Source organism: Uloborus diversus, chromosome 8 (genome assembly GCF_026930045.1).
Source record: "Uloborus diversus isolate 005 chromosome 8, Udiv.v.3.1, whole genome shotgun sequence".
Taxonomy (NCBI): domain Eukaryota; kingdom Metazoa; phylum Arthropoda; class Arachnida; order Araneae; family Uloboridae; genus Uloborus; species Uloborus diversus.
Genome location: NC_072738.1, coordinates 125,679,689 through 125,696,408, shown reverse-complemented (window position 1 = coordinate 125,696,408; position 16,720 = coordinate 125,679,689). Strand labels below are relative to the sequence as shown.

Genomic DNA, 16,720 nt, shown 5'->3' with positions numbered 1-16,720 from the left:
AAAAAGTACTGAAATTATATCATTTTGACTGTTTTTTTTTTTTTTTTCAAAGTTTCCGATTTTTAAATTTTGGTTAAGTAATAGTCGAATACAGGGGCGTTCACATGGGGGGGGGGATAAGGGACACTTGTTGGGGCCCGAGATTTTTTAAATGAAGATTGATATATATATATATATATAGAGACTTAGTGGTAAACAATGTGGAGAGGGCCCCGTAAGAGTCATTTGTGACGGGGCCCAAAATTTCTGTGCACGCCCCTGGTTGAATATACGTGCGTATGGTAAAAAAAATTTCTCAAACGCATGTAATTCACTTTTCAGTGCGATTTAATTATTAACTATTTAAGTAAAATGTGCGAGAATTAAGCTAACGTGGTATTGGTATTTTTTAAAAGATTTTCGGTACACGGTACACACATTCCAAAAGTTCCATTAAAATGAAGACAATCTGCCAAATAAGTAAATTAGGCAACCAAAACTATTAAAATTTACTAACTAAAACGAGCCATTAAAACACATTAAAAGTTCCATCAAAACCTAAAATTCTCCGGCAACTGAATTATTACTACATTATTTATTGCCTATCTCGCCAAGCGACCACGTTACGGTAATCCAATCCGAACCCGACTTGGTAAAGAACATTAATAATAAATGTGTTTTCAAATGAGGTTGTTCCCATCAGTCAAAAGTACTACTTTTAGCCACTGAAGTGGATAGAATGAGCAAAAATATAACATGGAGCGAGGAAATTTTTTTATTTTGCAAAACGTTTGATTTTTAAGTAACTTTTTTTAAATGTCTGGTTTTTCCAAATCAAGCGTGGTTTTTATGGCGTCACAAGTGATGCACTTTGGCGCGCATTTCACTGGCGCACTGAATGCTTACGCTTGCTGTCTACCGCGTTTCCAGGATATGATAATTCAGAAGCGAATTAAACATTGCGCTCTACGCTTGCTATCAACCGTATCGTTGCCAGTATATGTGAGTAAAGAAGCAAATTAAATATTGTACTCTATGCTGATGGCATCGATGAAGGGTATTTCAGCACTTGTGATGTCATGAACAGAAGCGTAAAAAATTAAACTGAATCTGCGCACCGATTAAAATAAGTGTTAAAAAATTATAAACTTTGTCAAGTTATTTAAAAAATAGTCAAATTCTTTGTTTTAAAAATGCTCTTTCAGAAAAAAATACTTTTAAAATTTTGGAAACGACCCCATTACAAGGATTCTTTTCGTCAGTGCAAGGAAATAAACTGTACTTTTCAAAGGTACTGTACATATAATTTTGATTTGAGACTATACACAACTCAAAACAGTTAAGGGATATTTTAGTTTTGTTACAGTTAGTATACCGATAAGAAGCGAAATTCTTTTTTTTTTTTTTTTTTTTAAGTTTTTTAAGAGAAAATAAATGGATATGGTCGCAAATACAAGTTTTTCCGATTTTCAAACTTTAGAGCATCTAAATTTTCAACTTGACATCTAAAACGACGCTCCTGCTCCTGCAGTTCAAATTTTTACTTAGTGAAAGCCAAAGGTGGAAAACCGTGAACGATATGAAATGAGTGCAGTGTTTCTATGAGTTCGATGTCTGAATCAAGTCATTTTGCCAACTCAGAAATTGGAGAGCTGTTGATCAGCTACAGGGGCTCTAAAAGGAGCCGAAGTAGCAGATGCAGAGTTTTATTACGTAGGGTGTCCAGGCACTGGAACTGATTTTTAGAGAATAGAAAAGTAGGCCAATGAGATTGTATATGATAAACGCCTAATGAAGATCGATAATTAACAAATTTATCTATTTCATGCTGTGTAAACCCACATGCTCGCAGAACAACGGTATATGTAGGTTAACAGCAAGGCACTGTAGCACCCCCAGGCAGTGGACAATGGACCATACGAACTAGCGAAGAAATTAAACTTCGTGCAAGAAAACTAATGTCGCAATATTCTTTTCTATAAACACTTCCTGTTTCTCTGCTTCACTTAAAGCTTATTTTCATATAGACGGAGCCAGGAACTAGAACTAACCTATCGTTCTTAACGGTAAGTGTAAAATTTCGTGTTGGAAAAGTAAGTCTTTGCTGGCATTTCCACTGTTTGAATCTCGGATCTCCAGATCATTCAAAATGTAAATCTGCCTTGCCAGTAATGTATGTTTGAGATTCTAAGATATATTGTAGATAACATTCCGCTGAAGCAATGGGCATTCAATAATGGACGACAATTGCAGGTCACATCTTGACATTTTGGTTCATCTTGGAATCATACGAATAGAATGGCCAGCCGAACATGAACTGGATACAAAATCTTGGGCATTCTGTAGTAGGGGGCCAACCTAACCTGGAAGTGTCGCAACGCTGCGACTAGGATCTCCGTAGCCTTTACAATGCTGCCAGATTAGGTTTGTCTTTGTTAGAAGCAGACTAGTTACTGGCCCCGTATTAACTCTTTAAGAACTGGAGAAAGCTTTTTTGGAGGAGGGGAGAAAGTACCTTAGTTGCTCAGCAATAGCCTCATTGATTCCACTCTTCAAAAATGTTTAACACTGAACGTCATCCAAGGGCGTCCATATAGGGGGCAAGGGGGCTCGAGCCCCCCCTCCCCTTAGAAATTAGAACTTCCTTCCTTTAAGTACTTTTTTGTTTGCAAAAATGTAAAAATATTTCTTCTCCAGCCAGTAATGAATAAGTTTTTAAAAATGTCAAATTTTAATGACTCGAATCTGTCCTGAAATTGGTTTTCATGGGGAAAATATCATGCTAAACCATGGTTAACATATCTGAGCCTCCCCCCCCCTTACAATTTTGTATATGGGCGTCCATGACGTCATCTGGGAGAAATCATAACTAAAAACTATTTTCTTTCAAGACAACTCTTTTTTATTTCCTTTTTTTCCTATGCACAATTGGTTTTTTTCATATTACACTCAAATACTCAATAATATGCATCTTTTCCTCAAAACATGAGTTACTTTTTATTGTCGATTATCCATCAATCACATTGAAAATCCCCCAGCAACAATGTCCTTCCATAACCTCAACATCCTATCATGGCTTTGATCAGTGTACAATATTCTAAAAAGGGAACTTAGTAGACATCTTATGAAAGTGACAGTAGTTTCATCAAATAATAAATTTTAACGCATATCAAATAACGTGTAACAAATAATAAACACTAACTGAACATGAAACATGGATCAATGGCTTTTTAAAAACTTTATTTTTCAATCTTTATTGTGAACATGATAAAATTTTAAAAGAAAAATCAATAATTGAAACTTTTACAAAAATTTCTTCAAAATTCGTTTCACTTATATATTTATTTAAAATACTTAAAGTTTTATTAAAATTTTCAATTCATTTTAAAAAATATAAATGAATGCCCAATTGTTCAGAAAATACATCATATGCTCTACATTATAAAAAATTTCTTACACATTATGTGAAATTTACTGGCAGATAAAATATTTCAAACATACCGAAAAGGTGAACATACATAGATATTACATATTATTTAAAAAATCTAAAACTAACGACTGGAAATACTAAAAACAGTTGTCATACTTCTTTTATAAAGTCGTCTTTTTCGCATATTGTTTTTCTCTAGATGAGTTTGAGATATTCTTTAAAAGATATCTATAAACATGAAATAAAAAACAAAATCAATGGTCGTGCAGACTAGACTATACAGACTCTATTTCATCAAAAATGCAATACTTATTTCTATAAGCTTTGAACTGTACGTAAGAATCTCTTGACTTTGTTTGTTGAAACCTTGATCAAGCAATTATTGTACAAAAGCATGAACAGATCTATTTTTGCGCTAGAAGTTCAATTTTTATTTTGCAGCTCTGGATTTCTATCTACATGTCTGTGCCATCTTCACCTAAAACGAAAAAAAAAAGTAAGTCTACAATGCAATTAAACTACCACTGTATAAAAATTAAGCTTTTTCCAGTCTGTGAAGAAAAAAACCTTTTTCGGAAAAAGCTTACCATATGGTGGTCTTTTATCTGGCTTGCCAGATAAAAAACCTAATCTATCTATAGATTGGAACCTAATGGATGACCTATCTATGGAATGCGATCTATATGGATAACCTAATATATCCTAAAGAAAATCTATCTATTGGTGGTATATCTGGCTTGCCAGATTTCTGAAAGATTCAACCGGAACACCGGAAGAGAACCTCCCCCCCCCACCCCAGTGTCACGGGTTTTTAGAGTGTTTTAGAGGGTAGTTCATTCTCAATGCTATAAATAAATGGTTACTAAATTATGAACCAAAATCAGGAGTAATAATACATGACCCAAGCAGATAAATTTATACATTTTATTTCTTACATGTTAATATTTTTAAGTTACTTAAGTAAGTAGAAACACTTGGAATAAAGAAAAGAAATGAACAATATTTGCATGGACTTTTCATTGACAAGAACTCTTTTGGTTTTAATATTGTTGTAAAAACCTTCACAAGCTGATTCAATATTAATTTTACATATTAATGTTACAAATGAAAAAAAAAATTTCCTTCATAGTCCTTAACTGTTAATTATTTTTAGACTTTTTGTCATCTATAATCAAATTTATTATTTTTCGGGAAGTGAAGTAAACTGGCAGTTAGACCGGAATTTTGTTTGAAAACCGGGATGTCTGGAAAGCCTACCCATGAGCAATGAATTTGTTACATACATTCCCCCCTCCCCCTGGAAAGTTTTAAAATGATTGGCCTGAAAACCTTGATAGCACGATGATAAACAACCATGGTTTTTTTTACTCGGATAGTGGGGCAACTATCTATGAGATGGTAAAGAAACGACGAAAGTTTTACGATTGATAGTACAGTAGACCTTCAGTTTACGCGGGGTTACATTCCACGGAAATACCGCGTAAATTGAGATCTAATAGTAGTGTTAAAATAGGGGTTTGGTTCCGTAGATAACAAAATACTTCATTTTTATGATGACTAATTGTATTATAAGTTTAATGTGTTCTTATATCGATTTTCATGCACAGCATGCATAAATAAAACAAATTAATTTCGTGTTCTGTTTATAAACAGAAGATCGTCTTTTGGCAGTCATTAAGAATTTTTCTCTGTAATTCTTTGCAGAGCATTAACGCATCCATGATCACTTGCGTCATTTCCATGATAGAATCTTTCTTCACTAACAAATCAGATCATTTCTACTGTCTAGGAATGGCTCAAAATTTTCAATGTGAACGTTTTTGGTTGTGTGTCACCAATGTCGGTATCCTCGTTGGTTTTAGCCTCCTATGTCGCTCCTAAAGGCTCTTCTTCCAGTGAGTTCTGAACTGTGTGAGTTTAATAACTTTACTTCTGGAAAGAGCTTTGGATTTAATCGCATAAAATGTCTCCTGGCCCAAGCTCGATTATTAGACCGCCAAAATGCAGTTTATTACGTGTAATCTACAATCTTTGGGAGTTTGGATTTTGAAAGAGTGGAAATTTTTATCTGTTTGCATTGCCGCATCCGCGTAAAACCGAAACTCATCCACGTAAAATAAAATAAAGGTGCCAAATTTTAAACCGCGTATAACCGAAACCGCGTAAAATAAACCCGCGTAAAACAAGGGTCTACTGTAGTTTTAAAATGCACAAATCAATACACAAAATAAAAACACCAAGAATAGATGGCTATCATTCTGTTTCTCGCTTTTAAGGAATTTGAACGCATGGGACTATACAATTCATAACACGTGATCAACATTTGACAATCTGATCTATTATGATGAAAGAGTTTTCAAACGAAACGAAACAAAAGGAATAGTAACCATAGCTACCACAGGCCTAACAAACAAATTAGTCGTATATCAGAGAAGCCTAAGAACAAGTTGAAGAATTTTATTTGTTCACATTTGTGCGAAATTCGCAATTCCAATGAACTATAGGTGGCGCTGCCACTGTCTAATGGCGGATGAAAAAGGTAAAACAAACAAATGCCGTAACTTATAACTTGCTTTGACGCTTAGTGAATGACAGTAATTTTTCATCCTGTTTGTGGGAAGTCTTCTGTTCTTCTGACATTACATTACACCAAACTGCTGGAATCCTGTGATTTACTCCAAAGCAAACACATGGAATGGAATGTTTTACCCTTTTCTTTAGTATTATTAATCACTGCAAGGTAGCGTATTCAAGCTCTGGAGTTGCGAAATGCAGCGATGCAAATGTCGAAAAAAAAAAAAAAGATTTTTCCTTACTTAAACTGCTTATAACTCCCCCCCCCCCCGTAAGTTAATCACTTCCGTTCTTTTTTACCGTACATAAAAAAAGTTCTAAAAGTGTACTTTTTTTTTTTTGCTTGTTAGAATGAAATCAAAATCGAAACGATACGATAACTACAAGGCGTATTTTTAAAGTAAGTTCCGTTTTGATATAAAAAAAAGAACGAGTACAGATAGAGCAAAGAAATTTATTGCACAAAAATCTACCATCCTTACGCTATTTTTTGACATTGCTCCCGTGATTTTCCAAACATTTGTCATAGCGTGGTACAGGTTTTTGTATACCTATTCATAGAAAATTGCCGCCTGTGTAGTCAGCCAAGGGATAACATGTTCTCTGAGCTCATTATTGTTGTTGTGCCACAGACCACCTTGGAAAGACTTTAGATGCCGAAACAAATGAAAGATGCTGCGAGCGAGGTGAGGGCAGACCAGAGGATGTTCAAAAACGCCCCAGCCAAAGCCCTGTAAGAGTCCTCATGGTTGACTAAACGGGCGGTAACTTTGTACGAATAGGTATACAAAAACCTGTACCACGCTATGACAAATGCTTGGAAAATCACGGGAGCAATGTCGAAAAATAGCGTAAGGGTGGTAGATTTTTGTGCACTAAATTACTTAGCTCTATCTGTACTCGTTCCTTTTTTATATAAAAACGGAACTTACTTTAAAAACACGCCTCGTATTTCGAGAAGAAAGATTAGTTTTTGGGTCAAAAACTAAATTTCTATTAAAAAAACTGTTCATCGAATAATTCTGTACCTCAGAGCCAAAGGACGTAGCCTAAGTCACATTACGATAATTTTTTAGAAGAGAAGAAAAATTTTACTCTGGCTCATGCAAAGGACGGGACGCACGCTCTTTTAACCCTGGTATAAAACTGAAAGTTTTTTTTTTTTTTAGAATTTCGTTCGCATGGCTGGATGCGGAATAGGCATCTACATACAATGCACTAATGACCGGAAAATCGCAATTTTTGGACTTACATCAATCTGGCTCTGAGGTACAGAATATTCGTTTTGGTCCATAAACCTTCCCACTACTAGCCTAAACAAACAGAAAATTTCAACGAAATCGACGAGGTTTACCCCGGACATACAAATTCGGAGTTTGTGTTTTATTTATATAAAGATTTGATATCAGTTAATCAAGCACTACAAGGAAAGCTGTAACAGTGTTTTTAACTTTTTAATCAAAAGTTCTTAAATAATACCTTGAGAGTCTTGGCTTTCTCCAGTCATAGCTTGCAGGATGCGGAAAGACTGCGAAGGGATGCGGCCACCCCTGTACATTTTGGGGGCCTCTTCTAAAGATTGCTGGGATGCTGGCACGTTGGGTTGGGGAAATTGCTTTGGAGGGGGTGGTTGGTTGATGTTCAGGTGCAAGTGGGGCGGAGGTTTCTTCTGTTGGCGTTTCTCTTGTAGAACAGAAGGTACAACGGTTCCCGTTGGATCTAGAAAAGCCACAGAGTGAATGTAATAATCGAAACTATTTTGCCTTGTTCAGACGTAACAATACTTACAGGTTGTCCTGAAACAGACTGACTAACTTTAAAAATTTATAACAGGAAAACCGTTAATGAAAAACCAATTCTTGCAGAAAATTCATGTGGTGGGCCATATTTTTTTTTCACCCTCAGAGTTCTAAATTTTAGCTCAAAAATTTTTCAATAGATGGCGCTGCAGATAGTAAGCCTTTTAGTCAAAAAAGAATTATTGAAATCCACCGCTTTTATTCCGATTACGACACGTGGTTGCAGCCGGAGGTAGACACTTTGAAAATATTGTTGTGTAATTTTGTTTACTAAAAACATTTTTCGAAAAACTATGATGTAATTTTTTATCTCTCTTTGATTTAAAGTCTTGCGATCTGCAGCACCATCTGTCGGAGAATTCTTGAACTAAAATTTGGAACTCTGGGGAACAAAACTTACGGTCCAGCACATGAGTTTTCTGCAAGAATTATTTCTTTATCCTTAACCGTTTTCTTGTTATAAATTTTTGAAAACAGTCAGTCTATTTTAGGACATCCTGCAGTTAAAATAAATGCAACGTCAAGATGCACTATGTGCAAATAAAAATACATAATAGGCGAATCGGTTTCGAAGCCAATCGCCCTCTTCGTCAATGCGTAGCAGAGAATTTGAGAACCTTGTAAGAGTGCGTGTTGAAATACTTGAACCGGTTCAAAAACTAATCAAGTTTCAGTATTTGCTTGGCATTGATTAGCTGTAGAGATATTAGAATATGCAAATTCGAAACCATTTGCAGTGTTAAAAAAAGATCCTAAAATTTTACGGTAAAAGTTACTTGTATCCATGTTGTCAGTAAACTTAACCGTAAAATTCAATTTTACAGTAAAATTTTACAGCAGAATAAACGAGAGTTGAAAAATGCAAAATGCGAGCAGCAGGTGCGAAACCACGGACTTTTGTATTGGCAGGCGGCTATGCCGACCAACATACCAGTTGGAGCACATCGAGTGAGGGGAAATATGTTATGTGCTTTGCACTGTAAGTCATATGGAGTATCGATTGGTGATGCAATCGTCAATTTTTTTCGGTACACTTCAGTGTAATTTCTTCCGTACTGAAAACACTCCATTTTACAGTAATATTTACCATATAAGTTTCTTGAATTTTCAACAGTGTGGTAAAATCGAAGAAATGCTAGGAACTGCAAAATATTATTAAGATTTTTGTGCACATAAAAAGCTTCCAAACAATGCAGCATCCCAATAGTGGAAGGTTAACAACTATTCTCAGATATCCTAACACCGTTTTATTATTGACGACTTGGAATTTCTTGTTTTTTTCGCACAATTTTCATGTTCTTTCAACCTAAGTTTTAAAGCCCATCTTGTCTGCCCAATATAAACAGTTTGACATTCACATTTTATGTAATAAATACTCCAGTGATCAAATGGTTGAACGAAATCTTTGAGTTTTGAAAAAGTCAGCTTGATAAGAAGTCTGAAAATTACTTGGAAAATTACTCTGAGAATTACTTTATTCAAGAATATTTTTCAGCTTCTTAAAGAAAGGAAATTAGACAAATTACGTCAAAAGCACACTTACTTCCACTTTCGTCCATGCCTGTCATTTCCTGAAGCATCTTGAAAGATCTTCCTGGTATGTATCCACCCTTGTAACGGATATCAACAGGTACATCTTCGTTTCCGTCTTGGCTGGTCTCGTTGTTGCATCTGGGATCTAAAATGTGGTTTTAGTTCACGGTTAGAATGGTGCATGGTTCATTATTTACAGCATAGAGATTTGAACACCGTGTGAATAAGAAGTGAAAACTTGATCTTTGTGCAAACACAGGGTGAGCACAAATCATGGAGCCAACTACGAAAAATCATATTTTCAAGACTACTGTAGGACATTTTAATAAGTGATGCATGAATCTAGAGAGTACTTGGTATATTATACCAAGTTTTGTTTTACCAATAAAGTGCAATTGCTCAAATGTACTACAGTTAAAAGTACAGTTATTATTAAAGTACAGTTACGCAAATGGGAACCATTGTGCAAAACGTTCAACTTCAAATGCTCAATATTGAAGCCTTTTGCTTCCCAACACTATCTTGTTGTGCCTATGCTTGCCCTCCCTAACGGAAACTTTGGCTACGCCCGTGTATGCAAGTCACAATTTTTTTTAACAAAAATTAAAACATCAGAAATGATCGTTGCTACATAAATCGTGTCAGTACTAATGCATTAGATTTGTTTTAAAAAAATTTTCAAAGATGCATTTTAATACTTTTTTTCAACGAAAGTAAAAGAACTATCTGCAATAATAATCTCAGAATGGATACCATGCGCTTAGAATAGTGCAGTGTTTTTGATCAACCCCGACAGTATCTAAATTCGCTGCTTCCATTTTAAGAACTAATTTCTCTTCCGCGGACCACAAAACAAATTTAGTTTTAAATTCGGCGGAAATCCATCACATTTGTCCCAATTTAGAAACACATTATGTGTAATCGTGTATTAGAACTGAAAACAGTTTCTTGATACATCAGAAGCAGTTATGACATTTAAATATAGAAAAGTTCGAGGCTCTTGGTCGGCCTGAGAAAATGAATTGCGTTTCCTCAGCCGTGCTTAATTATACCCAAAAGAGTGATTATCTAAGTCTGAAGTAAAGGAGGTACAGAACTGTTTTAAATATTAAAGCTAAAAATATGTTCAAGTGCACAGCCTGGAAGAAGCTATTAATGGAACAAAATGGACTTTAGCAGGCTTGCTGAGAGGCGATGAAATCCCCCTCAGAAGACTTAGTTATAAGCCACATTGCCATGCTTAATATGCAAATATTTGCAAATGTATGACTAAATACCCTCTGGCCTGACCCGTTATTTCGAATTTTTCCATGGGTGGGGGTGGAGGCAAGCAATGTAACTTTTGTCGGAAAACAACAAAAACCACGCATGTAAAAACATTAGTTTTTCAAAACCAAGGGAGGAGGGGGGGGGGGGCGGATGACCCGCTAAATGACGGGCCTGTCTCTGGCTTTTTATGACCAACCAAGGAGAAAATGCTGATGTAGCTCAAGAGAAAAAAATATTTTTTTCCGATGCTACAAGAGATATTTTGTCATTGAAATTAATAAATAATTGACAAAGAAAAAATAGATTACAATAGGAATTACCAAACATTGGCATTCAAACTAAAAATGCTTTGTCTGAGACCGTAGCAGATGTCTGCAACGTTTTTTTATTTTTTACAACGTTGTCCATTTATGACGTTTAATTTACATTCGAGCTGTTAAGTGCAAAAATGGTGTAAGTCGATAAAAGAAGATTGAGTAGGGGAGACTGGGGCTAGTTGTGAGATTTCGCTCACTCCTTTCAACAACGTCATATCTCGAAAAAATGCGATTTTTCTGGAGAGCGATTTTAAAAATTAAAAGTATAAATGATGAAGTAAAACAATTTTTCAAGCCACTGATGGATTTTTTTTAAGCATAACGTCATTTTCAAGAAAATCTGGTGTCTCTTCTCTGTTTCATGAAAAAGTAAAAAAGTGTACATTTTAAAAAGTTTAGTTTTCTTTATGACGTTCTTGCAGAAAATTTCAAAGAAACTATTTGAAATATCTTAAAATATGTCATTAATAGTAATAATTGTTCTCCTTACAATCTTTATCATTTTTAATAATGAAGCTGAAAATCTCTCTGTTCGGATCTCTGTCAGGATCTCTTTCTGTCCGGATCTCTGTCTGTCAGGATCTCTGTGACGCGCATAGCGCCTAGACCGTTCGACCGAATTTCATGAAATTTGGCACAAAGTTAGTTTGTAGTATGGGGGTGTGCACATCGAAACGATTTTTCAAAAATTCGATGTGATTCTATTTCTATTCAAATTTTAAGAACAAAATTAACATAAGATGGACGAGTAAATTACGAAATTATCATAACGTGGAACCGTAACATGGGCACAAGCCAATTGGCGAGATACGAAATTATCATAACGTGGAACCGTAGCATGGGTTCAAGCCAATTGACGAGAAAATTCAACATATATTATTTGTAAATATACAGGCGAATCAAAAGACCTTTTAATTTTTCTATTACGGGCAAAGTCGTGCGGGAACCACTAGTACTGACATTAAAGCAAATAGTGAGTTCTTGATTAAAAAATAATAAAAAAACTCTATTTTTGTCTGCAATACTGTTTCCGGAATAACTAATATCATCTTTCACTAAACGACACAGATGTTTCATGCCTAATGAATTAAGCTGTGACATTCTTGAAAAGAATGTTCCAAAACCGAAAATTCTTGAAAAAGCAAATAGGACACTTTTGTTCTCCAACGGCGAAATATTAAATCATAGAAATGCATTTATTGTCGAGATACGCTACTCATTCATGGCAGCTCAAAAAAAGGCATAACTCAAAATCGCTAATTTTGAAATATGACGTTTTTGAAAGGAGTGAGCGATTTGTTAAATAATTGTCATAACATTTTGTATAATTGATTGATTTAAGTAAATAAAGGTTTGTTTGAAAAAGTAATCATTCAAGTTTTTAATTAAAAAATATATTATAAGGCCCTTTAAAAAAGACATTAATTTTAAGAAAAGAGCTGTGTAACTTTCAACCCCGTAAGGGTTGGTTGTTACGCTACGGGGGGTAAATTGTGACAGCAAAAAATAAACTAAACCTATGAAGTTTTATTAAATTAAGAACGGAGTTACTTTGCTTAATTTAGAGATAAAACACAGTACTCAAATATGTATGTATTTCATGGAGTGGTATCAGGACTCATTGAAACAAACATCTGTTAACTTCTGACCTAACACAAAATTGTGAGCATAAATCAAATAAAAACTTCGATAGCTCATTTCTTTTCGTCTTATTCCTCAGAAAAACATAAATCATAATACAATTAAAAGTTTAGCAAAACTTTATAAAAATTTTAATTAACTCTGAGTTACGCATTGTAGTCTATTATGAAAATAATCTATTTTTATTATGAATCACACTGAGCGCTTACAGGCAAGTGCTTCAAATTTGTGAACGACCCCTTACAATTCGTCACCTATCCAAGAATTTTTGAAATTCGGCTCATTAGGTGAATATACAGGGTGTTCCATTTTAACCTGCAAGACCTTTATTTTCGCAACCGTTAGTCCTAGATATATACTTCCAATTGCAAAAAAGTTCAAAATCAGATGCCGGGTTAAGATATTGAAAGTTTGAAGTAAAAATAAAAATGAGTCAAAAAATACAAAATTTTAAGTTTTTATACAAGCTCCAGGTCCCGTAACTTATGTTTAGGGAAATAATCTCCATTGAAAAATAATTCCAACAAAAAAGGTTTGAAATTAGTACGACCAATATTCGTCGAGATATGAAGCGCAGCGTTTTGTGACCTACACCACTTTTCACTGGCCGTAGATAACACGTTTTGGGGGAAAATATAGTGGTTAACAAGTGTTTAAAATTGCTTGTGTGCATAGAGTGTGATTTTTCAAAAAAAAAAAAAAAAAAATCGAGGTTTTGTCCTGTGTTTTTGCGTATCACGGCATAACATATGTATTTATTTTTGAACAGCAATGAAAAATATAAATACTTTTTTTTTCTTACTTTGACGACATTCTTCTGAAAGAGCGATAAGTTCCAATCTCATCTTCTGGAACTTTAAACTGGAATATCTCCTTGAGTTTTGGTCGCACAAATGTCAAGTTTTTTGTATTAGTAATAGTTTTCAATGAAGAATTTTTCTCTAAATATTAGTTAGGGGACCTGTGGCCCGTATAAAAAGTTAAAACTTTGTATTTTTTGACTCATTTTTATTTTTGCCTCAAACTTTCAATATCTAAACTCTGCATCTGATTTTGAACACTTTTGCAACTGGAAGTATACATCTAGGACTAACGGTTGCGAAAATAAAGGTCTTGCAGGTTGAAACGGAACACCCTGTATATTTCTAAGTTTTTAAGATATTGAACTGGAATTTGATTACGAGTTGGGAGATCTACTTGAGTTTTAAATTATGATGGTTGCAAATTAATATATTTTGCGCATGCTTAGTGAAAATTTAATTGCTTTCTTTAAACGTCCATGTTTCCTCAAATTTTCAATATTTTAGTTTCAAATTTAGTATTAAGTTTCTCTTGTATGTTGTCAACTGTCCTGAGAGTTTGTTAAGATGTATCGAAAAACTCTTGCGCGTTGTGAGCCAAAAACGTTTAAATAAATTTTTATTTTTGAAGGAAATGCTTTGTGAATGTAAGTGATACTTTTATGAAGATATAAAAATTAATTCTACATGGTAAGTAAACTTATTTCTGAAATTCATAGCTTATTCCCAACTATTTACGATGAAGGATGATCAAAAACCCTTTTTTCTTTTCTCAATTTGTTGCTGGTCCCCTAAATGCATAGGTGATTCAATTTTTATTCAAAAATGACAGCAGCAAAATACCATTTACGTGACAAAAATTACAAAACAATCGGTCTCCCATTTCTCGAGAAATCAGTAAAATGTATATTTTTGAAAATGTCCCAATACTTTTGTTAACATAGTGTACCTGTAGATTTATTTTCTTAATCCATCCCAAGGAAGAATAAGATTGATTTGTTGAGTCAGGGCGCAGGGAAAATGTTTTTATACTATAGAAATCACGTTTTTACCTATGGGTGTGCCGGATGGGGCTTCTTCAGCTCCAGTCGTCATCTTTTGTAGTGCATGAAAGGCGCGAGAAGGTATGGGATTATCTGGACGTCGAAGTCCGGTAAATCGCATCTCTTCATCCTGTCTATTAGAAGCTGAGGATGGCGGCGGTGCAACTGAGTCTAATTAATGATAAAAACAAAATAAGCATTTATAGAGACTTTTTGATAGCGTTAATCACATTTAAATGGGTAATTATCAACTGTAAAATATAAGCTAATGAAACAAACATTAACTATTTTAAGAGCAGACTATAAAAATAAAAAAAAAGAAAAGAAAAGAAACACGTATACTCTCTGATTGCACTTGACTTATTTATATTAGTAAAATTACTTGAATTTTAGGCTTTGTTCTTTTTGAAGAACGTAAAACTTTTGGTGTGAAATGGCACTTTAATGGGAGAGTAAAAGAACAAAGAAAAACTTTTGCTGCGCTAACTTAGTACGCATGATTCTGATCCAATATTTTTTTTTCTGCACTTTTGAAAATAGCCATTTTAGTTATAGATGAATTGATTTTGGCATGTTTTGCCGTGATTCTGTACGAACATATATGACATAACTTAAAAAGGGAAGCAATCGGATGTTCCAAAACGTCACTTGAAAATTTTTTTGTACTACGTCAAAATTCGTACATTGTTTTTCGCAAGTTATCTTCTAAAATGCATTACCCAATTCATCTCCTGTAGTCAAAATGGATATTTCGAGCATTTAGCGAGTGTTGACTGTCCAGACCTTTGCATTTAATTACAATATTAATTTTATTACAATACTAGCTGCGTCGCCCGGCTTTGCACGGTGTGCCTCGAAAATAAAATTTATGCCAAGTGACGCGTGTTCAACGATAAGGCTTGAGCAAAAAAAAAAAGCAACTAAAATTTTCCTATAAATCTTGGAAAAGTAACCAAATGGAACAAAATTTAAATCTCCCGAATACAGTAAAACCACCAAAGCAAAAAAAAAAGTGAGAGAGAGTTTATTTGTCCATACTCGAGAAAAAAAGGCAAAAGATTTTTCTTATCAATGATTTCATTCATGGTAATTAAAACTGAGCTAGCGGCAGACGATAAATTTCCGATTTAAAATTGACTTCCCTTTACTTAAAAAAGTTTATAACTTTTCTGTTGGTGATTGGTGGGAACGTGATGGTTTAGGGTGGTCTTTGTCAAGATGCATTAAGCCTTCTTTTATGCTTTTTTCCACCTTTCTCTGACTTTTACTGGGAAAGTAGGCTAAAAAGAGCCATTTAATGCTATTTTCGGGTCCTAAAATTAAAATTCTAACGATTCGGTTCTTTTTTTGCGTTCGAAAACCCTCCTACGTTGCTTCTAGGGTGCCCAAGTAGGTCCCAGCCAAATTTGGTCGAGATGGGACGTAAACTGTAGATTTGTACAGGGAACATACATTTATATAGACACATACAAGACATGAGATGCATTTCAAATACAAATAAAATTGAAAGAATAAACACAAAACACTCATGTTCTCGGTTTTATTTAGATAGATTATTAGTTTCAGAAGTTTTATAACTGCGAAAGGTCTCGGCTTTCGATTTCAACGGAAATCGTTTTTTTTTTTTCGTCATTAAAAACTCGTTTTAATGACTAATAATGACTTACTCATGTTCGAAATCATTGCTCATTGAATGTAGTTTTCCGCTGAAATGAATGGACAAATATTTTCACAATACATCATCACAATCCTTTATTTTTTAACTCTAGCTCCTCAAATGTAAGGTTCGAAACTATTAATGAGCATCGATTATGATTATGTTCTTCCGTCGAACGAAACTGAGAAATGCTACATCATTTATATGTGATTGGGGAATGTAGAGTAGCACACAGCACAGTTTTGTAATATTTCAAAAATAAACATTTATACCAGAAGACTATAAATAAACAGCCCTAGCTACTGAAAAACTTGAGAACCTAACTTCAGTTTCTTTTTATCTTAGAATCTGCAAGTGCGCAAGAATAATTTTTAATAAGTTGCTGACGTCATAAGAAAAGGAAAAAAACACAAGTAAGACATAATAACACGATTGTATCACAACACACTTGCTTTGTCTGGAAAGCACCACACTAAAGAGTAAGCGCTTTTGAAGAGTTTGGTGTCTCAAGTTTATTTTTCAGTTTCCGGAGAATTATTTAGGTTTTTGCAATTTTAAACTAATTTCACTGGGTGGAAAAATAAATGAAAACTGAATCCAACGTCTGATTGAATAATAAACTCATCACGTAAAAAGCTTGAGTTTGCTTCATTTTCACTCGGCGATAAAATGTTAATA

At 34.3% G+C, this 16,720-nt stretch overlaps 1 protein-coding gene across 3 annotated transcripts in view; it reads right to left on the bottom strand.

The window, feature by feature from the left end:
• Window positions 1-3,198: 3,198 nt before the first annotated feature.
• LOC129227219 (uncharacterized) overlaps window positions 3,199-16,720 on the bottom strand; it is a 69,463-nt gene continuing 55,941 nt past the window's right edge. For all 3 annotated transcript variants that reach the window (XM_054861723.1, XM_054861724.1, XM_054861725.1), the window contains 4 exons: window positions 14,395-14,556; window positions 9,326-9,460; window positions 7,463-7,702; window positions 3,199-3,887 (listed from right to left, as the gene is read on the bottom strand). In XM_054861723.1, coding sequence (XP_054717698.1) covers window positions 3,865-3,887; window positions 7,463-7,702; window positions 9,326-9,460; window positions 14,395-14,556 — 560 coding nt within the window. In that variant the 3' untranslated portion in view covers window positions 3,199-3,864. The remainder of the gene's footprint in view (window positions 3,888-7,462; window positions 7,703-9,325; window positions 9,461-14,394; window positions 14,557-16,720) is intronic.